The following is a 22,384-nucleotide window of genomic DNA, read 5'->3' as shown; positions in this document are numbered from 1 at the left end:
GCAACCCAAATAAAATAAATCTGGTGATGGAATGGAGATCAATTTACCAAAATACCTTCCCAAAGATGGACTGTCTTCAAAATACATTTGGCATAGTGAAATAATGGTAACTTGTCTTAGTAAAACTTCCTCATTTATGTTTAAGCTTAAAAAAAATGTGTTAGGATTTCCCTCTGCATGCAGCCAGCTTGGATGAAAGCCAGCATCATTAGCCTGTCACTCTGAGGTAGCCAAGATCCACACAGGTGCTTTAACAGCACCAGTTATCCGAGTTAACCTGCTCCTGGGTTCACTGCTTCTCAGAGCAGGGCTGTGAAAAGGATTGCCTAAGAATCACAGCTGGTCCCAGTAACCCCAACACCATCACAAACTTTCCTGAAGTCATAAACATTTGGTGGCAAATGCAATTTTGGGCTGAAACACAGAACCAAAATTCTTGGCCTGCATGGCTGGGGCTCACAGGTTACAGCAGCCATACCTCCTATTAAATAAAAGGCAATTCATAATCATCCTCTATCTCGCAATCATAGAATCACAAAACTGGTTTGGGTTGGAAGGGACATTGAAGCTCATCTCATTCTGCCCCTAGCCATGGGCAGGGACCCCTTTCACTATCTCAGGTTGCTCCATGCCCCATCTAACCTGGCCTTGAACACTGCCAGGCACCCAGGGGCAGACACAACTTCTCTGGGCAATTGTGCCAGGGCCTCACCACCCTCACAGGGAAGAATTTCTTCCTAGTATTTAATATAAACCTATATGGCACAGAATTTAATTTCAGTAAGTATTTATCAACAGATTTTACACTGGGCATCTTCTTGCCTGTTTTGTAAACTGATATTGTCTTGAGATCTCACACCCTGTGCCAGTCAGCATGTACTGGTTTAGGCTGGGAAGGGGTTAATTTTCTTCAGTGGCAGTTTTGAATTTGCGTTGCAAACAGTGCTCACAACTCAGGGATGCTTTAGTTACTCCTGAGCAGGACTTACACTGGTGAAGGCCTTTGCTGCTCCTCACCCCACACTGCCAGTGAGGGGGCTGGGGATGCATGACGAACTGAGAGGGGACACAGCCAGGACAGCTGATCCCAGTTGACCACAGTGATATTCCACACTATTGGGGGGGCGGGGGGGTGGGTCAGGCTTAGGATAAGGAGCTGGGGGAAGAAGAAGAAGAAGGAAGGGGGTGGACATTCAGAGGGAGGGTGTTTGTCTTTCCAAGTTACTGTTACATACGATGCAGCCATGCTGTCTTGGGGATGGTTGAACATCTGCCTGCCCAGGTGAAGCAGGGAACAAATTCCTTGCTCTAATTTGCATTAATGGTGTTCGCTTTCCCTAATAAACTGTTTTTATTTCAAGCCATGAGTTCTCTCAGTTTTACTCTTTCAGTTCTCCCCCATTCCACCAGAGGGGAGTAACTGAGTAGATGCATGGGGCTGAGTTGCTAGCTGGGATTAAACCATGACACAGCTCCCAAAAAAAACCCAAGCATCTTCTCTAAGAGTGACTAACGGGAGTTACTCTGGATTGTGAACTGCATATACTGATGTGCATTGTTATTCAAGATTCAAAGCAGCACTGGACTTAGGACAATTCTAAAGCAAATTAGCACACACCAATGTTCTCAGACAGTGAAGTTCCTAAGAGTAAGAGCATTTCTCCTTCCAGTGTTCCATCTCTGGGAAGTTCTCATCATGGTGTGAGGTATTAATAAGTTGATTTCACCAAGTGGATTTTTAGGAATACTCACCTGAGGAGCTGGAAGCAGCACCAGGAGAAAAAGTCTTGTTACGAAGGGCAGACTGATTCCGTGCACAGCCTGGACTCCTGGTATTGATGGCAATCACCTTTCCCGGGGGAGTCAGGGACTGCTCCTCCTGAGCAGGCTTTATAGGTGACGTGGCAATGGAGCTCATCTCGGGCATCTGAAAATGCACATTAAATGAATATATTGTGCTGGTACAACAAATGTATTGGGAAACTCACTGTACTCAGGAAGACTTAAAATTAAGATCTGACATACTACAATACCTTAAGGCACTCTAAGCAATACCTCCTAGTGGGTGTGAGGGGTAGCTGAAACTACCTTCCTGCCCATTTAGCATTGTTGGATGTCACCCATTCAATATATTAATTTATGTTACAATCGGGTTAACACTCAACAAGCTTCACGCAATGTGCTGGATCATCGCAGGATAGAAAGAAAGAGAAGAAAAATTGTGTTGGTTTTAACTCAGTGCAATGCTATTTTTTGTAACTCCATACAGAGGGCTGCTCTGGTGAAAGATACATCTGGACAAAAACATTTTAATTCTCTCTTAACTCTAATCAAGTAGAGTTTTGAATTTTTTCCCTTCCCTTCTCTTTCACACTGTAACACAGCACTAACAAGAGACACATGCACTTCAATAATTTTACAGGTCTATCCAGTTGTTTCAAGTTGTTTAAACTGTTTTCTGGAAAACCCTCCCTTTTTAAGGAATCTATGTGCAGTCACAGGCTTAAAATTACACCCTCTGCTCAACTACAACGGCACTTCACAGTTTGTGTTATGCTGATGATTTTCATTTAAAGGATGAACCACAGCACAGCTGGCTGCTTTGACCATTACAGATTATCTGGAGAAAACAGCAGGCATGCACACAATCAATCCTTCCTCTTAAAATATCCTGTGGCAAAAATATCATCGTTCCTGTCATTATTTTATGAAATACAACTTTCAAGACATCTACAGTGCTTTCAGTGAGGCAGTAAATATCTTCCTGACCTTTGCACTATCAGTGCCACAATGTTCATGCTTCAAGGAGAGTATGTTTTTCTGAAAAACAGTGAGAACAAAGTGGTATTTGACAAATGAAAGACTGTTATTCCTTTTTTTTGCTGGAATGTACAATATGGTACATATCCTTAAAGAGCTCCTTTATTGTTCAGTAGTACTATGCTACTGTAAGACAGCCAAGAGTGTGAAAGTGACAGAAAAACACGTGCAAATCCTAACTGCTGGTTTCTCCTCCTCTTCAATTCCTCTTCCTGCAAGTCTCAGGGATGTCCTTCTTTATAGCTTGTGACTGTTTCATCATATCATGCCTAGCCGTCACCTGTGTCACCAGAAGTAAAAGTAGATGCTAAAGAGGAGACTGTATTCCAGATCTGTGAGATGTCCGCTGTTTAAACTTTGCAGTTTAAACAAAGTCTGTATCTGGAGCTGCATCTGAACAAAGATGGGTTTAAATTGATAAAATCCTGCATTCCATGTCTGCAGAATGAGAACCAAAAGGAACTTTGAAGGAGGTTAAATCACCAACAAACAAGGATTAAAGAACTGTGTGTTTGGGAACAGTGATGCATTTGCATCCTGGGTGGAACTGAATCTTTAGTTCATCATATCTACCACAGGCATTTAAGCAGATCTGATGAACTCTGTGTCTTTTTAAAAGATGTTTTACTGAGTTTCAATTGCCTGCACTAGGTGAAATTGGCTACCCAGGTATCACTGGGGCAAATCTTTAATACAAGTTTACAAAGCACAAGAAGGAAAGCCTAAGGTTTGCCTAAGGATTGGGACTGTTGAACAGCTATCCTAGAGTCTGGGAACTTTTACCCAATCAACTGTGACAGGCACAGTTCTGTTGATTCTGCTATTCTGAAGAAATACATTCTTTTCACTCTCACACTGTGTAATTTGAACTACATAAACACTGAAAATCAATGCAGTTTTCATGTCCAATATTAATCTCATCCAGGCTCTATTTCCCACAAAAGGCTGGCTTAGATGATCTTCCAAGGCACCTTCCAACCTAAGGTTCTGTGAACCTGAGAGAGAACAGAAGGCACCTCACCTCATAACTGATCTTTTGAGTAGTCACTGGATGTCACAAATGTAGTCACTAGTCACAAATGTTCACTGGAACACCAATTAGACTCACAGCAAACCAGAAGCTAAAAGGCAGTGTAAAAAGCATAGTGAAGCAAAGTCCACTCTGTAGCCAGCTGTCTTGTGTTGTGGTTTTTGTATAATTTAAACACAAGAATCTCCAAAGCTCTTGACATGGCTAGTTACTGATTTATTGTGAATGCACAACTGGGCAAGTATTCCCCAAATGAAACTAGAGTTTAGTATCTGGAGCATGAACAAGAGCTACTTACTGGTTTGGGATTGACTTCAGTAGAGATGAGTCTCAGAAGGCAATTCAAGAGTCTCTGCTTGTGAAAGGTAGAACATGCAGGGACAGTAATGGACTCAGATGTCTGCTCTCTAGCATGCTGGGTTTCTGGCTCCAAGACAGCCAACCAGTCATATTCCAGCTGCAGCTTGTTCGGTTTGCCCATCATGAGGTAGACTTCAGCCAGTGTAAGGCTCTCAGAGGTTCGCAGACTCCATCCTTCTTCTCTAACTTGTTGGGAGAGTCGACTTGGGTCATCCTTGAGAGACTTTGTACTGGATTGTCCCTGAGGTGTAGGTGGAAACAAGGAGCCCAGCTTCTCTTGAGAATCCTCCATTACTGCATCCATGATATCCTTGGTACAAGCATCGAGCTGCTGGCCCTGGCTGTGGCTGGCCTGAGTTTCACATCTGCCGCTGCCAGGGGAAGCCACACCACCTCTAAGTAGCTGGGAATAAGAGTCAGAGGTCTCTGCACTCCTCCTGCTTGGAAAAACCACTGGAGAAGCATTGCCAGCTGCTGAAGCAGAGTCTTTCCCATGCAGTTTGTCTGTGCAAGAACAATTCTCTGGGACGATTAGGTCCTGGCAGGACTTCATGTACCGTGGGAATGGATCGAGCAGAGAGAGCTCCTCCACATCAGGGATCTTGCTGCAAGCACACTCTGTGCTGCATGAGGGTAGCACACCTCCCTGGTCACTAGCCAGGGCCTCCCTACCCTCCATGCAGGGGGCCAATGAGCTCAGCTTTTCCTGGGGCCCTCCTGGATCCTGAAGGCCAGAAGGTGATTTCTGGAGGGAATTAGTGATGCTAAGATTTGAGGCTGCTCCTTCTACCAGGACAGGCTCTGGGGCACCATCTTCAGTGCTTGCAGAAACTTCAGCTGTAGGCTGCAAGGTTCGGCTGGGCTCTGTAGTGCTCTCTCCCCTTCCCACACCCTTACCTTCCATCCCGCGCAGGTATTTCAGCTGTCCCCTTGCAGTCCCCTGACCACTCTGTATGCCAAGGATTTGGGCAGGGGGGAGTAAGTGAGAATCTTTTGTGTTCTGTTTGCATTTGCCCGTTTCCTGCCAATGCACAGTACAGAAGGCCTTGGAGTGGACCACTCTGGCTACCCCAGGCAGTGGAGTGAGGGTACAGTTCTCCCCTGGAAAGAGATGGAGCATCACTTTCTCCTCCGAGAAGCTGCCTCTTGTTTCTGCATCTCTGGAGTCTTGAGGTTGCTGTTCTTCAAGTGTTTTACGCTAAAAAAAGATGTGTCAAAGAATGTAACAGGCGCCTTCCCCTTCCAAAAAAGTACCTGGCAGCCTACTTTGCAAGTTAAAAAAAAAAAAAAAAAAGAAAACCTAGCTGATCGAGGACATGTTCTCTATTCAGCACAGATTATAGTAAAGACAACTATAATCAGAACTTAGGTCCTTTGCGGTGATAAAGACTGCAGTGAAGACCTGCTACAAGCCCAAATATCCATTCCAAACAAAATTACTTCTACGTTTCACACACCACTGTAATTGTAAAAAATAAAAATCCCAATCAACAACCCCAAAAAAACAAAGCACAACCTCTAACACTGCACAGCAAAGCAGCTTCTCATGAGTGCAGCAAACTCCACCTTACACAGTCTAACACCCTTCAGAATTTCAAGTGCTATGCCACTGCTTCTTCCAGGCTCACAAATTAAACAGAAAAGCCTGAATGAAAGGTCAAAGAAGAGGATAAAACCTACAAGTGGGAAAGACTATGTTCAGAACAGAACAGCTGCTAACTCACAAATCCTTCTATTGAATGGATCAAAGTTCAGAAGCACGGACACCCTGAATGCTGTATGGCTCAGACAGTGCAGAGACACATAGGTTCCAGCACCTACCTCGACAAGAAGCCCTGTATTGGTGAAAATGCACCAAGTGCAAAGATCTGTCTTAAATCTCTCTACTGAAACTAGAAACAGAATTGTCAGTTATTATCCAGGCTGTACTGGGGTCACCCACTGATAATGAACCAGACTAAGATCACTCTTTGAGGAAATTAAAGGCAGGAATGTAATTTTTTCTTAACTAGCTTTTATGGAATGATAACAGAGAAGAGTTGCGATAAAAGCAGAACACCATGGGATCTCCCACAAAAGCCTCCACTAGTGATGCTGAGACTTTATCTATATTTTTACTAAGCAGAGACTCGTACATTTATGAAGTAGATTCACTTTTCTGATGCAAAACTGAACTTGGAATAGGAAGGGGATTTCTCCCAGGACACAGCACACGGAACAGACTGAGTAGGAAAAGGATACAACCCGCACTTCATGTAGAGCCCACTTCTGCTTCAGGAATTCAAGGAGGCTGGAGACCTTCCGATGTAACTCCACGATCATCCTGTACGCACAAGAAGCAAAGCAAGGGAACAGAGAACAGCTGTCAGCAGGAGCTCCAAGTCCTATCCTTGATGCTAGAAAGGGAATTAAGGAATAAACTGGCATTCTATAATGCCAGCACAAAGAACACTCCCAAGTGCTAAGAAAAAAATCTACAACAAAACCAAAAACATATGTTATCCCACAACTTTAAAATTTAGATTAACTCACAACTGTGACAACTCACACATTCTAAAAGCCTGTCAGATTAACCTGACTGACATGATTCAAGAAACTATTTTTTTCCAGATGGAGGAAGATAGGAAAAGATGGCAGGACTTAGCTGAACTGCAAAAGTGCAGTTCAAGTGCAGGCAAGGCATGAAGCTACTATATAAAGTATAAAAAGAAAGAGAAAAAGGGGCACAAAAGACAAACATTCACTTTTTGAAAGAATTTTACTAAATAAACCTAATGCAGAGAAGAAATGGATATTTTTATCATGATCTTTAGTCACTACACTGAAGTGCTGCATTTGAAACAACACTCAACCGAGGTCTCATGTTTGCTGTCCCAAGTTCTGGACTAGATGTAAGTACCAGGATGAACGGCCACTGATGACACTGAACACCTGCACCAACAATGTTTTGCAAGGGAGAAACTACAAACACTTTCCATGCTACTTTAATCATTGGGTGCAAGTGAAATGTTCAGAGCCTTGGTGCAGGCACCTCTGTGTATATTCCCTTCTCTCTGTTTATGGTACATACAATACAAATTTTAGTAAAACTAAGGCTACTATCTCAATTTTACTTGCCCTCTACTCTGACATTAACATGGCACAAACTAAACTCATCTCCAAAGCTAGTAGCTCCTTCATTACTCAAATTAAAATATATAAAGAACAACGGTAATCTAATTTTCCCATGTGATAAGTCACGTTTACAAACCATGCACTGGTTGGAGAAAGGCTTCAGACTAAGTACACTTAGGCCAACTGCATTACCAAAGATGAACTGCCCAACTGGCAAAGAGAACCCTGAAGAAAGAGGAAGGGGCTAGGATGCTGCTCATCTATTTCCCTATTCTGAGCACCACAATCAGTTCTCCATTACCTAAGCCGTGGGTTCTGGGCAAGACTCTGTACTCGAGCCCATGCATGGTTATTCCGTGGCTGCAACTCCACAGGGACCTTGAGGGGAAGTCGTACTGGCTTTTGGTCCTCTTCATCACTTACACCTGAATGGAGAAGAAGCACAAAGAGTCAAAGCAAGGACAGCTCAGTCACAACACTGTATGCTCAGTTACACAATACAAAAGATCAGACCTACATCATCAGCACCTACAGACAATTCGGGCAGGTCAGCTTCACCAGTGGAGCTTGCTTCCTTAATTTACCTTTTGTTTCAATATGTTCTTATCCTTGGACACTGTAGTGGTACTGGGGATTCCAGCTGAGCAAGCAGTGTCAAAAATCAGATGTCTGGAAACTTTGAGCAAGTACAGTATTTCCAACCTTTGAACAGCCTAATTCTACTTACTTCAGAATGAGGAAGAAAACAAAAAATCCAAAATGAAAACATACATAGCTGAATAGGAGAAGGTAAAACATTTGAAAATGTTCAATGCTAAACACTATACTACTGCTCATTCACTAGCGTCTTCACATACAGTGAAAGCAGCAGTGAACTGGTCTGGTGTGAGTATTTTCTTTTCAAGTTAGCTGGGAAGAAAACTGGGTGAGTCCTGAAGCTACTGGGGTTATATGAGCAAAGAGGCCAAGACAGAATACTATGTCCAGGACAAACATGCAACAGCCCAAATTTCCCTGCCTGTGATGGACACACTAGAACAAGCCTTCTCACTTTCTATGCTTCCAGCCATCTTCTAGAACACCCTCACGTTCCAGCATCTTTTACTCACCATCTGGATCACAGAGTTTCTTCAAAGCCCTGCACATGGGAGCTTTGATACGCAGGTTTCTGCCTTTGTAACGAACAGTTGTAGCCCTGGATATATGGAAAGGGAAGTACTTAGAGGAACCAGTAACAACAGTATGTGAATACAGACCTATCCATCTTCGGCCCTGTCCTCTTCACCATTTTCATATATGACTTGGACACAGGACTGGAAGAGATACTAAGCAAGTTTGCAGATGATAAAAAATTGGGAGAAGCTGTGGACTCCCTTGAAGGCAGGGAGGCCCTGCAGAGAGAACTCAGCAAATTAGAGGACTGGGCAATCCCCAACCATGTGAAGTTCAACAAGGGAAAGTGCCAGATTGTGCACCTGGGATGGGGCAACCTTGGATGTATGGATAGACTGGGGAATGAGATGCTAGAAAGCAGTGCTGCAGAAAGGAGGGGGGTCCTGGTCAAGGGCCAGTTGGAGCTGAGTCACCAGTGCCCTCCAGCCAAGAGGGAAGTCCTTGTTCTGGGGGCACCAGGTCCAGCATTGCCAGCTGGGCCGGGGAGGGGATCGTCCCACTCTGCTTTGCACTGGAGTGGCCTCACCTTGAGTATTGTGTGCAGTTTTGGTCACTACCATATAGTAAAGATAATAAACTATTAGATAATGTCCAAAGGAAGGCAATGAAAATGGTGAAGGGGGAAGCCATATGAGGACTGGCTGAGGACACTTGGCCTGTTCAGCCTGGAGAAAAGGAGACTGAGGGGAGACCTTGCAGCTACTACTTCCTCATGAGGAGGAGAGAAGGGGCAGACACCAATTTCTTCTCTGTGCTGGTTACCAGTGACAAGACCCATGGAAATGGCCTGAAGTTGTGTCAGGGCAGATGTAGGCTGGATATGTAGGATGGATAAAAAGCCTCTTCCCCCAGAGAGCTCCCGAGGGCAGTGGTCACAGCACCAACCCTGACAGAGATCAAGAAGCATTAATACAATGCTCTCAGGCCCAGTGTGACTCCTGGGGATGGTGCTGTGCAGGGCTGGAAGTTGACCTTGATGATCCCTGTACCTTCCAACTCAGCTTATTCTGTGATTCTGTGATCAGGGACACAGAGCAAAACACCACCATGGCTACAGGAATGAATACAGAAATGTAAGGGTCTGCAATGCAAGTTCCCAGAGCATTCAGTCTTTCCTATCACCTTACTTTTCATTGTGGAAGAGCTACTCTTGTGGCTCTCCTCTTCCAGACTTTCATGAAACACTTGGCTATCCACTCAGGGAGGGAGTTCTGTTTTATAAGTGGACCAAGATCATGTTACTTGGGTTCAAGAGTACCCTCACAGACAGCTGCTTCATAAAAGACAAGTGGTTTTGATTTAGTCTTCCCTTTATACTCATGACTCTTAATTATAGGACGAAAGAGTCTGAAGTATTTGCAGTCTTTCATTTGGAAATATGATCACCATATCTGGCACAGACATGAGGTCTAAGAGCTTGTGCAAAAACCTGAACAAAGTAACTTTTTACAGTATGATTTCACTGGTTCAGTTTCAATGTCACTAGCAGTTTCAAAGATCCTTAAAAGTCAGAGGTCATTGTTGTTTTCACACGGTGAAACAACTTGATTTCTTCACTCCATCAGTCCTGTTTTCTTTGTAGGGACATAAAAGGCAGACATTGAGCTCAATCAAATTACCAATAGCAGTATTACTCCCTAATACTCGAAGCATTAAGGATCAGCTGGCATAGAAGCATCAGGATTGAACACAAGTCCTTTCAGTAAAACAAAATAAATTATAAAGAATATTCTTATGCTGTAAGTAAAACACCATCAAGCAGGAAGAGCAGTTGTCTACAGTGCTAAGAGGAAAACTTGCAAAAGGGCAGCAGAAGTGATGGCAGACCTGAGAAGATGGAGCTGATGGGGTGAGCAACTCAAAAGTTTGTTACTGAACTGTGAACTTCTACAGATTTGGAATATCCCTGGGCTGGAAGGGCATATTTCTTTTCAATTTAATTATTGGAAACAAGATTTGTTTGAACACAGCTGGTCCCACCAAGTCCAACAGTGTAAAGTCTCTGTCAGTGTCTTCCAGTGTAAATATTCTTAGAGAGGGACACAAAAACCCTTGCAGATATCTAATCAATAAGTTAAGGTAAGGATGAAAGTTGAAACATCCTCCTGGGCACCTTAGCCTTAGCATGAGACTTCATACCCTCTTGTATTTATCCTTATATTAAAGTGTAGATATGAGTTTATCAGAAAATCAGCATTTTGTACAATGATCTTCTTTCCTATTTGTAATGTGTTTTAATACAACAAATTCTTTTCACTACTTGTGCAAGTTGAGACTCTCCTCCTTGATTTTAGCTAATGCAATTCTTTACTATCACACGTGCCCTTGAAGCATGTGAGTGAAGAGTCAGAAATAGCATTATTATTATTATCATCATTACCATAATTATTATCTTGACAGTTATAACAGTACAAGTAAGAAGGGGTTTGGTGAGAGAAACATTTTTTATATTAACTGATATGACTATATAAACCAATCAAGTTTTGTGGAAATTGTTTCATCACATGAGTGGAAAGTTATTGAAACAAGAGTCTGGCTACTCAGAAGGCTCAGAAGGCTTCTCTGCCTAAAACAGCTGAGCTAACTGATCTAAGAAAAAGAAGAAAGAAGTGCTGTTGTTCATTTTTCGTATTTCCTAGTTCTGTTCAAGAGCTCAGCTAGTTGGTCATAAAGCATTTATTGTTGAGTCAGGCTTCCTGGTAGTTGCTTGTGCTCCATTTGTCTGCCACCTGTGCAGGTGGACCTTGGGCTGCAGGTATCCACCACCTGTTACCATGGAGCAGCTTATAAATGAACATGGATCAGCATCACAAACTCATGACTCTCTATCTGTGCTTCAAATGGCAGAGAGATGAGAAAAAAACCCAACCAATCCAACCAAAACCTAAGATAAAAGCCAGAAAAGAAGTGTGAAAAATGTAAGTATATTATGGAAAATATATTATTTGAAAAAAAAAGCCAAAACAAAACAATGAAACACTAAGAGGAAAACCACATTGGAGAAAACCAAACAACTGCAAACCTGATACCTATATGGAGAAGAAGGAACTACTGCCTTCCCTGAGCACGAGGGGAAATGGCACAGTTCAGAAGGCAGCAAGAAAAGTACACCATTCACTAAACGAAGAAACACAGAGCACACATAAACGTGAAAAACCATTAAAGACTTCCCATGCAAGTTTTCCCCCTGCCACTACAGAACTCTTCCACAACAACAGCAATCAATGTTATTTTCATGGTTCCATCGCACATGTTTTTGAATATCCCAGCTCGCTACATTCATGTGTTCTGCTTCCCCTAACTCCCTTCTCCATTAAGTACGCTTAGCTTCAAGCAATCTAGGACAGAGTCTAAAGAATAACTTGTTATCAAACTAATATAAAAGCAGATATATTTAGACTATAATTTTCTAATTGAAATCTGTAGCTGGGATGCTGGAAGAACACTATTTCTACAAATTTAGGGGAAAGCACAGTAGAACAGTCAGTCTGCAACAGAACTACTTTTAGCTTCAAAATCCCTATTTTCTTCTGCTACCTAGATTCTGGATGTCTCCAACCGCAGAAAAGGGTAAGTCTTAAAAAAAGTCACTCTACTGACTATGCATTCAGAATTACCAGTCTGACTTGAGCATAACCTGCCTACTTAAAATGGTTTGGTTTATACATTATTTTTTTCAGTATGAGCGCTGTTATCTTATGATCAAGATTAAACTCTTAAAAAGAGTTACAGATTTCCCCATAGCATGCCAAAGAGCTTTCCCAAGCAACTGGGAGACAGTAAAGAATCACTCCTATCCCTCATTCAGAATCTGAACCAGACAGAACAACTAATGCCTGTTAATGGTTTCTGTCTTTCTTACCTTGTGTTATAAAGAGCCTCTTTTATAAAGAGCCTCTCAGGTTTGGGGGGTAAAACCACATACACTACAAGACACTGAAGAGTGCTCTGCTTAACTGGTCCACTGTTATAATACTTCTTTAATTAGGTGTTTCTTGTGCTTTGTTGTTTTTTTTAACTTACCCAACATTTCTGCATATTTACAAAGACATAGAGAAAACATTTGTATTCATTCATATATAGTTTTTTATTAAATGTAAAGTGTTGCAAAACCTAAGTCAAATAAAAATGCTTCCCTCCTAAAATTGAAACAAAACAACAAACCTTCAGTTTAAGTTTATTTAAATTAGTTACTGAGCAGTTCTGCTATACCACTATAAACTGTTTTTTTCTTGTTATACATTCTAATCAATGACCTAATAAATGTGTAGTGAAATTAAAATGCTGTAATAAAAATCTTAGCACAAAGGACTGGACAGAGTGGTCCTGTCTTTCAGCAGCTGAAGTAGGCCGGTGTTGCCCTGAGTACACTGAACTACTCAGAACAGTTAGAGAAGATGATAGAATAATTCTTAGCTCCCCTTTGCATTTATAAAGATGTAAACTGTGATCTATTTTCTGCAAGATTCCCTATTTATTCAACAACTCCTGTACCACTGGCTGTTGACTAGCCTCATTTGCCTGTTACTGACATTCTGAAGACAAGTACAGAGATGTACAACAGAGAATAACCTTAACTCGAACAGCCAAACAGGGATGTGTCACACAGAGACTTTGCCACTACTTACCAGAGTCAGTTGACTGGAGATGTCAGGTGCTCCTTAGTATCCATGTCCTGGATTATAAGCTCTAGGAAGCTAGGAAGCTTTTTAGTATGATTTTCTTATGAGTCCCTGACAGGGTCATTTGTTTTTCAACGCTCCATGAAATTAGTAGAGAAACCAGAGATGCAAAAGAAGCACTGAATTAGAGCATGTAACTCCAGGGTCAGGAGTCATGCTGCAAATAAATTGCCAGATAGCTCCTCACAACCTTTCTCTGCTTTTCTTACCAATTAAATGAAGAGAATGCTTACCTACTTAAGGAGCAGATCATCAGAATAATGCACGTTCACATTCCCCATTTTTAATCACTTTGGTTTCACTTTCTTTCACAGCTTTCCTCAGTGACAAGCCTTACAAAGTGCATTGCATTCAGAAAAGGAGTGTCACACTTGAAAGAAACATATCAGGAACTGGAGAAAGAACTGATTATAAATAGGGAAGAGGCCCACAGAATTGTACTATCACTGAGCAAGATGGGAAGTTGAACCAACCGAGGTTTATGCAACGTGTTTGCTTCTGGAAGCTACGAGGCTGCCCTGCACATGCAGGTGATGCAGACATCCACATGGTAATGAGACACAATTTGCTCTTCTTCAACTGATGAGGTTCTCCACCAAATGGGGTAATGGATGCAGAAGAAAAACAGAAGCAAAAATGGGTCTCCCAGATCTAGACAAAAAGCCTATGCAAAAGCAACTAATTCTGAACTGGTTAATGTTATGTACACTCTAATTTTGGCATAGAAGATTAGCATGAATACTTTCAAATGCAAGACTCCTGTTCCCAAAATGGCTTGTTACAAGACTGGCTTTCATGAAGTAAAAACCTAGACTTCACAGAAATCACTAGCCCTCATTAACAATTAATCAGAAGAACTAAGGCCTGAATCATGCAAAGTGGTATACTGATACTACAGCTCACTAAACGTCTTTAGGCTCATTTGTTCTGCTTTAGTATGTTTGCATAACCCAATATAAGAAAGGTGCTCTAGTATAGCACAGAGTGACTAAACAAACTGCTGATACTCTGAACCATAGAGATATTCCGGAAACTACAGATGAAGGCTCGTCCCAGGTCCACTTTAACTGGTAACTCCAATTTAAAAAAGTAATTTCCTTTAAGAATAATGTCATAAAACAGACGGCTCATATTTTCCTAATTTTACAAAACCCAAACCACATGGGAATTTCTCTTCTAATTTAAAACCTTGCAGTTAAACAGAAGAATGAACAAGTGATTCAAGTGATTGAAAACCATCAACATGGAAGACCATCAACACAAGCACACTGTACAAACAGCATCTCCCAGGAGAGAAAAGGTTGTTCAACTCCTAAGAAACTGATCTAAAAACTCCATTTGAGAACACATGAAAGGCACAATGCCAAGTATCCATATTTTGCAAGGTAAAGTCCAAAGACTGCAGCTGCTGAGGGGGCAAACTCCTGCTCCTGTCTACAATCAAGTTTACTTCATCAATAACTTGTCTGCTACAGTGAACACCCTAAAAGCAAGAATGTAAAAGGTAAAAGCAGACCTGTAAGAGACAGAAAATAATGATTTTTCAAATCACTTTTAAAGATGGGGTTAAGGACACATCACTGCCTCCTAAGTAATCACATGCCTTGTCTTTTGAAAGAGATTTCACTTTAAAACACATAAATTCTAAAACCTGAACTACTTTGGAAAAATTTATGCACAAATACATCAGGTATGCCCTCATTTATAATAACACACAACTTTTAACCCCTTCTGCATTCTAGGAATACATCAAATCATAGACTGCATCCCCAAATCCCACAATACGCTTTAGAAGTGAAAGAGAACATTTGCTCTTTATGTCAAGGAGATGCAAAAGTCACTGGAGGGTTGAGGCCTCCAATGTGCTGAAGGTTCATTTCAGGTCTGAAAGTCAAGACTTGTGAGCCCTGCTGAAGTAGCATGGTTTGGAGATGAACCCTCACTGCAAGAAGGACATTAAGGGGCTGGAATGTGTGCAGAGATGGGAATGGAGCTGGGGAAGGATCTGGAGCACAAGTCTGATAAGGAGCAGTTGAAGGAGCTGAGAAAGGGGCTCAGGCTGGAGAAAACAAGGCTCAGGAGGGACTTTCTGGCTCTCCACAACTCCCTGACAAGAGTGTGCAGTCAGTTGGGGGTTGGGCTCAGCTCCCAGGGAACAAGGATCAGGACAAGAGGAAACAGCCTCAAGTTGTGCCAGGGGAGGTTTACATGGATACTGGGAAAATTTCTGCACTGAAAGTGTGGTCAGGCAGTGGAACAGGCTGCCTAGGGCAGTGGTGGAGTGACTATCCCTGAAGAGATTTAAAAGACCTATGGATATAGCACTTGGGGACAGGAGTTAGTGGTGGCAGGGCTGAGGTAATGGTTGGACTTGATGATCTTGGATTCCAACCTAAATAATTCTATGATTTCCCTGAGTGAATCCACAAGTAAGTGGATTCACTCAGGGAAAGTGAGTGTACCTTCTGTAAAGAATTCTCATTTAATTATTTTATTAAACTTAACCCATCATTTCTTATTATTAACAATTAATGGCTTCATGGAAAAGGGGAGAAATATCCTACCACAAAATAAACTAAGAATGGAAAACATCAAACTTCAGCTCTTGAAAATTAAAAAATGTCCCAAACTTTGGATCAGTACAACATCCAGCTGAACAACACAGTTTTATGAGTTTCAGGAGTAAGTTCTTACTTACCCAGCTTGAATGAGCTCATTGAGTTTAGCTGCATTCTTGTCATCCATACCTTTTCAGTAAATGAGATAACAGAGTGAATTAGGATTTACACAGTTAAACCTATGGCCTTCTCTGTGTCCTGTTGGGTTTTCAAAACTATCACATTTTATTCTCACATAGGATTAACGTATATAAATGCGCTGTAACGTAGCTCTTCTGGAAAGTTTGTATTTTCATAGCATGCAAGCTTTACATGATCTTTGCCACAAAAATTACTTTCTACACATGGATTAAATAACCCTAGTTTAGGTACTACAGCCATCTTTGAACATTGGGCTTTAATCTGACACCGGGTTATTAAAAAGCAAAGCTTCTTCCTGATCAATCTCTGTTACTGAGGCAGCAAGGCAGAATGAAACAGCACTCTAGTGCTTAACACAACAAAAGAGTAAATAAAAATAATAAAGTGCACGTGTAACCCTCACTGTTTTGTATGCATTATAGAGCATGTTTTTAAACAGACGTTTTGGTAACTTGATTTGTACGACAGTTAGGCCCAGATCTACTAAATGAACAATTAACCTTCCTCTGGCAATGCTAGAAGTATTTCTGGAGTGCTTTGGTGTCTCAATAGCTCTCAGTAAGTCTTCACCATTTCTGTGACTGTGAATACCACAAGAGGAAAAAAGAGGGATGGGGGGGAAGGAAGAAACTGCTTTCCATGGCTACAGAGTAGACCTGTGATAAATGGGTGTACAGTCTTGCATCTTGAGTACATTTGGTCTTGGAGACAAGAATTTTCTAAGTGACAGTAAGTAAAGTATGTAACCAAGTCCCAAAGTTCTAAAAAGACAGAAGCACAGAGGCTGCAGGCATTTCCATGGTGACTATGTGAAATCTTACTCCCAGTCATAGCAAGAAGGGTCTGCTTGTAAAACAGATGTGGGTACATGAAAGAAACACTAACACTGATCTCTGCTGACAGTGCAATGTGCCTTGCTTCTGCACCTGCTTTGTCATCAAACAGCTCAAAATTGCTTCTCCAAGTTGAGCACTGCTTCTCCAGTTAACATACTGGAGATCTTTAAACAAACAGAATAAAGTCAGTATGAACATTCATAACAGTGAATTCTTGTTCATTACCTGTTATGACAGCAATCCCAGGTAAGGGAATAACACAGAAAAAAACCTTTCCCAAAATCCCACGATTCTTTTAGGAATTGTTCGTGTTCACTTATGAAGACTTTAGTGTCCATTTCACCCTACAACTAGTATGACTTCACAAAGAAGTGAAGGTATTTTGATGGTTTTCTGTGTCTCACGAATTAAACAAAGCAGGTAGAAGATGCACTATTTTGTAACACTGTGCAAAAAGCCTGGGGACAAATGAAAAAAATACATGGATAAAAAGGTGTATGCTCATGGACTGGCACATACAGGGCATATTTATCTGCCCATTCTTCAAAGCAGTCAAGTCACAGCTCTCTCTGGTCTGGAAGCCATGAAAACCATAGGAACCATGTCCTGGGACTCATCCCCTCAGTGTGGACATTAGGGTAAGGTAGGGATCCTCTGTTCTGCTCAAGTGAGATTCTACCTGCAGTTCTGGAGGTCCCAGCATATGAAGTACTTAAAGAAGGCTTATAAAAAAAGACAAGGAAAGACTTTTCAGCAGGGCCTGGAGGGCCAGGACAAAGGTTGATGGTTTTAAACCATAGGAGGGGAAATTTAAAATATATTATGAAAACATTTTTTATTACAAGTGTGGGGGGGCTCTGGCACAGATTGCCCAAAGAAGCTGTGGGTGTCCCATCCCTGGAAATGTTCAAGGCCAGGAAGGACAGGGGTTGGTCTAGTGGAAAGTACCCTGGTCTAGTAGAAAGTACCTCTGCCCACAGTTGGGATAAAATGGTCTTTAAGGTTCCTTCCAATCCAAACCACTCTGTAGTTCTGTGAGCCTAAGCTCAGGTATGTTGCAATTAATGCAATTAAATCAACTGCCAGCAAACATCGGAGCGAAGCATTGTTATGGCACATACTCCTCCATCTCCACTCATCGATATGGACAAAACTGGACTCTGGGACCGTAAAGATCAGAAGTCATCTTGCTTAGCCAGTAAAATTATTTCCAATTGTGGTTTGTGCCTTTTCATCTTCAGGGTACAGTGAGCAAATATTTAAAGAAAAACTTAGAAAAATACACCATCCCAGATTTTGATTGCATGGGCACAGATAATTCTGGGTGTGTATAATTTACACCCTTAATTGCTTAGGTTTCAGTAATAACAGAATAGATAATCTAAACTTTGTGTATGTTTTCCTATCACCTGTGGGCAATACATGCATAGCATTTTGCAGAAGATAAAACTAAAGAAATCTATCAAAGTGGATTAATCCAACAGACTAAGAAGGTATGTAAAAATAAAAACACATTTAATGAAGAAATAACACCACAGATAACAGCAACTCAAAAGTGGATCTGTACTAGATACTGCAAGCCTCAAGCGTAGTAACTTCTGATTCTATCATGTAAAAATAACCTGAAGTCATTCATACTCACATCCCCCGATCTTTTTCCTTAGCTCCCCATAGCAGATTAAGCCGTACAGCTCCAGGGAGGATTTTTTCAGCCCTTGAGAAAACACTAGAAAGCAGAAAAGGTGTCCGTGAGATGCAGGTTGAAGATACACACAGCTACATTGCAGATGCTCATTTCAACTAAAAAGGAGAGGATTTGTATTTTCAATGATGAGACAAATCACAAAGGCAAAATTAAGTTTTGATTCAAGAAACACTATAATAGGATTGGTTCACCAACTTCCTTTTTATGGCATATTTTAGATTACAGGAAAACAAAACAGTCTCCATGGAATTTAAACAAATATGCAACTGCTCAATATGCAAAATAAAGCTAAATCATAATAAAGCTAGATCTAGTATCAACTGCTTACAAATTCTAAGGGAAATGTCCAGATGCCCCCAAGCAAATGCATACAGAACACTTTTACATGAATATTCAGGGGTAGGTTTGGATTTTCCAGATGACAGATTTTTTCTATGCACAAACACACCATAAGAGATTTGACACAAATTCCAGATTCTAAACTTTTACACAAAAAATTGCTGACATTTTATTCAACTTTGCAAGGGATTTTTTTTTGTCCTTTCTCTTCAACACACAAGATGCACACATTACTGCTAATAGATCTAAAGATCTATGACAGCAAGGACAGTCTTGTGATTTACAGATCAAGTGAAAATATTTATTCTTGTCTATTCATCAAAACTTTAGTTCTCTTTGATCTCAAAATCCAAGCACACATATTTCTATCAATACTAAAACCTAATTAAACTACTGCACTGATTGTTAAAATTCCTTCAGACAATGAGATTCTAGATACAGATATATAACTTATTTTTATTTTAAAAATTCTTCCATACTGTGTTCACTGTAACACTAGCTTTTAAATAAAATACTAATGGCTTCATCTTAAACTGTTACCTTGTTTTGAAAAAAGAAACCCACAAATATACCTTGTGCAAGATTGTTTAGATACTCAAGTCCTCCTTTTGATAACCTAAGCTCAGGAACACAAAAGTTCATAAAAAACAATATATTCATGATAGTAAGTGTATCGTACAATAGCTTTGCATTCCTTCAGCTTCTTTCTAGCCATTTCTCCTTAATGGGTTACTTTTAATAACTCATTATTTTTAATTTTTAGTGAGGTTTAGCAAGACCAAGTGCTGGGTCCTGCACTTTGGTCAAAACTCCCTGCAGCACTATGGGCTGGGGACAGAGTGACTGGATAATGGCCAAGCAGAAAGGGACGTGGGGGTGCTGACTGACAGCTGACTGAACATGAGCCAGCTGTGTGCCCAAGTGGCCAAGAAGACCAATGGCACCTGGCCTGGATCAGGAATGCTATGGGCCAACAGGCCAAGGGCAGTGATTCTTCCCTTGTACTCAGCACTGCTTGGGCCACACCTTGACTGTTGTGTCCAGTTCTGGGTTCCGCAATTTAGGAAAGATGTTGAGATGCTCAAATGTGTTCAGAGAAGGGCAACAAAGCTGGAGAAGGGTCTGAAACACAAGTCTTTGTAAGGAGTAGCTGAGGGAGTTGGGTTGTTTAGCCTGCAGAAAAGGAGGCTCATCACCCTCTACAACTCCCTGAAAGGAGGATGTAGCCAGGTGGGGGTCAATCTCTTCTCTTATGCAACCAGTCACAGAATAAGAGGACACAGCCTTCAGCTGCATCAGCGGAGGCCTAGGATGGAAATTAGGAAGTAGCTCACAGAAAGCATGATTGAGCATTGGAATGGGCTGCCCACGGAGGTGGTGGAGTCACTGTCTCTGGAGATGTTTAAGACTGGGTGAGGCACTTGGTGCCATGGTCTACTTGGCAAGGTGGTCATAGGTTGGACTTTATGATCTCAAAGGTCTTTTCCATCCTAGTTGATTCTGTGATAAAGAGATTGTATTTTACACTAGCTTTGCATTCCTTTAACTTCTTTCCACATCAATTTCTCCCTGATGAGTTATTTTTAACTTGAGAGGCTCTGGCCACAAACTGTAGATGAATTTATATCCAAAATTTTGCTGATATTTATGAGTTGTTCAAAGACCAAAACATTCAACCACCAAAAATTGCCATGATTTATGCATTATAGAACACGCAATTAGAATGACCAGAAAACTCTGGAGACTACTACTTAATCACAAGCTAATGGGAGTTTGACACCTTAAAGTCAGAACTGAATCTTACTAAAACCTGATCACACTGAAATACATTTCTTTAGCCTGTTATTCAGATTAAGCCACCCACAGACTAACTCAAATTCCCTCTGTCCATTCCTAAGTAGTATGGATTTGATAAAAATCCATTCTCAATTATAATGTTACTGTTATTAAACACCACCAGCAGTTTATCTGACTTCCTAATTTTGGTTTTATTAAACCAGTTGGAGAAGGAGGGAAAAGAATGGGAAGGGGAGTGTGGCACTGGGAATAATATTCAAACGTCTTTAAAGTGGGAGCAAATATGTCACCATTTACAAATGTATTGGACTGTTATCTGTTTCTACCTTCCCCAAGAATTGCAAAGTGGTGCTGGGTCAGTTTGTTTGATAAAGCCACACCTGATCAATGTTAAGGCAGTTCTTGAAGGTACGGGTATATTCCTGAAAATACAAAAACATTTCCCTGAACCTGGTTTTTCCCCCCAGTATTAAGAGCAGGATCTGCATTTACTATGGTGTGGTGAATTCACAGAATAGTAGTGATATAAACACCAGGTTCTGAAAAGCATTTTTCACAAAACATGAACCTTGATAGGGCCATGCTAACAAAAATAAGAAGGGAGACACTGTGAACTCTCTGTTCCTCCTTAGTATGTATTTCCTCACCTCTAAAAGGTAGGACTCCAACCCTTGCACCAAGCCCATTTTGGTGCATACTAACCATTGTCAAAGTCAATGTACTTGGAAATCTTGTGCCAGGTGCGGTAGTAGAAGTGCCGGACCTGCTCCTTGTTCTTCACCATGCTTGCTGGTTTGCCTTTCTTCTTGTATTTCAGGGCAATGTTGTTCTGGATAGCTTCAAAATCCTTCCCATGCTGAAGAAAGAATAAATCAAATAGAAATACTCAAACACAAACTTGGATCTTGTTCTAAGTCAAACAACGTGAAGGACTTTGGGGTTCTTTGTGGGAAATTGGATATCAATGGTCACAAACAAAATTTTTGGGGACCAGAACTCAACTGTGAAAGAATGACAGTGGCTTCCTTTGTTTTACATAAAATGCAATATGGATCCCAAATTAATTACATTCCAATTTCTTTAACTGTTTCAAAATAAAACCAGTAAGCTGCTAGCAAATTTTAAAAAATCACTCAACTTTACTTACAAATGTGTTAAGTAGACGGACTGAAAACATTGATTTTTCTCCCTGAGCATCCTTTGCATTGCCCCCACATATCTGACTAGAGTAAATGAAAAACATACTATATATACCAGCTACAGTTTTATTTACAGTACATTTAATGTTACTGTTACTAGAAGTAAAAAATCTGAGTTTCAGAAGATTTGATTTACACATTAACTCCTGCTATCACAAAATTTTTGTATTTAGAAAAGGTTGGAACTGATTTAAATACAAAGTATGAAAACCTCTTCTGAAAGGTAGTGGCACAAAATGAATGGTAGAAGGGACTGAACAAACTGAGTCTCAGATCCACCTTAAAACAATTTTTAAAATTTTTCCCTCACTGTTCAAAAAAAAGGCAGCAAAGTGGCTTAAAAATTACTTGATTCCCACAAATATTACTGAAATTCAGGGGAGTTAAAAAAAGACAACACTGTTCAAGTGCTCCTTTTGTCCAGAAAACATATGTATGTGATACCATATGTATTATGAAAAAATAATAATTCAAAAACATGCACATGTGCAAAGATAACTCCCCATCACTGCTTTTGTTTTCACCTTTGGCATGTAGTTTCAAAACAGATATGCTGTTGAAATAATCACA

The 22,384-nt window shown here is 40.9% G+C and overlaps 1 protein-coding gene across 4 annotated transcripts in view; it reads right to left on the bottom strand.

The window, feature by feature from the left end:
- The window catches only part of CRAMP1 (cramped chromatin regulator homolog 1), a 49,109-nt gene that overhangs the window by 14,294 nt on the left and 12,431 nt on the right, over positions 1–22,384 (bottom strand). For all 4 annotated transcript variants that reach the window (XM_012576478.5, XM_072935513.1, XM_072935512.1 and 1 more), the window contains exons 4-11: positions 21,318–21,471; positions 18,417–18,500; positions 15,878–15,926; positions 8,434–8,519; positions 7,626–7,749; positions 6,452–6,533; positions 4,149–5,408; positions 1,753–1,927 (exon numbers count right to left, since the gene is read on the bottom strand). In XM_012576478.5, coding sequence (XP_012431932.1) covers positions 1,753–1,927; positions 4,149–5,408; positions 6,452–6,533; positions 7,626–7,749; positions 8,434–8,519; positions 15,878–15,926; positions 18,417–18,500; positions 21,318–21,471 — 2,014 coding nt within the window. The remainder of the gene's footprint in view (positions 1–1,752; positions 1,928–4,148; positions 5,409–6,451; positions 6,534–7,625; positions 7,750–8,433; positions 8,520–15,877; positions 15,927–18,416; positions 18,501–21,317; positions 21,472–22,384) is intronic.

Source organism: Taeniopygia guttata, chromosome 14, assembly GCF_048771995.1.
Source record: "Taeniopygia guttata chromosome 14, bTaeGut7.mat, whole genome shotgun sequence".
In the NCBI taxonomy this organism is placed as follows: domain Eukaryota; kingdom Metazoa; phylum Chordata; class Aves; order Passeriformes; family Estrildidae; genus Taeniopygia; species Taeniopygia guttata.
The sequence above is the reverse complement of the archived record's forward strand: the minus strand, read 5'-3'. Positions and strand labels throughout refer to the sequence as shown.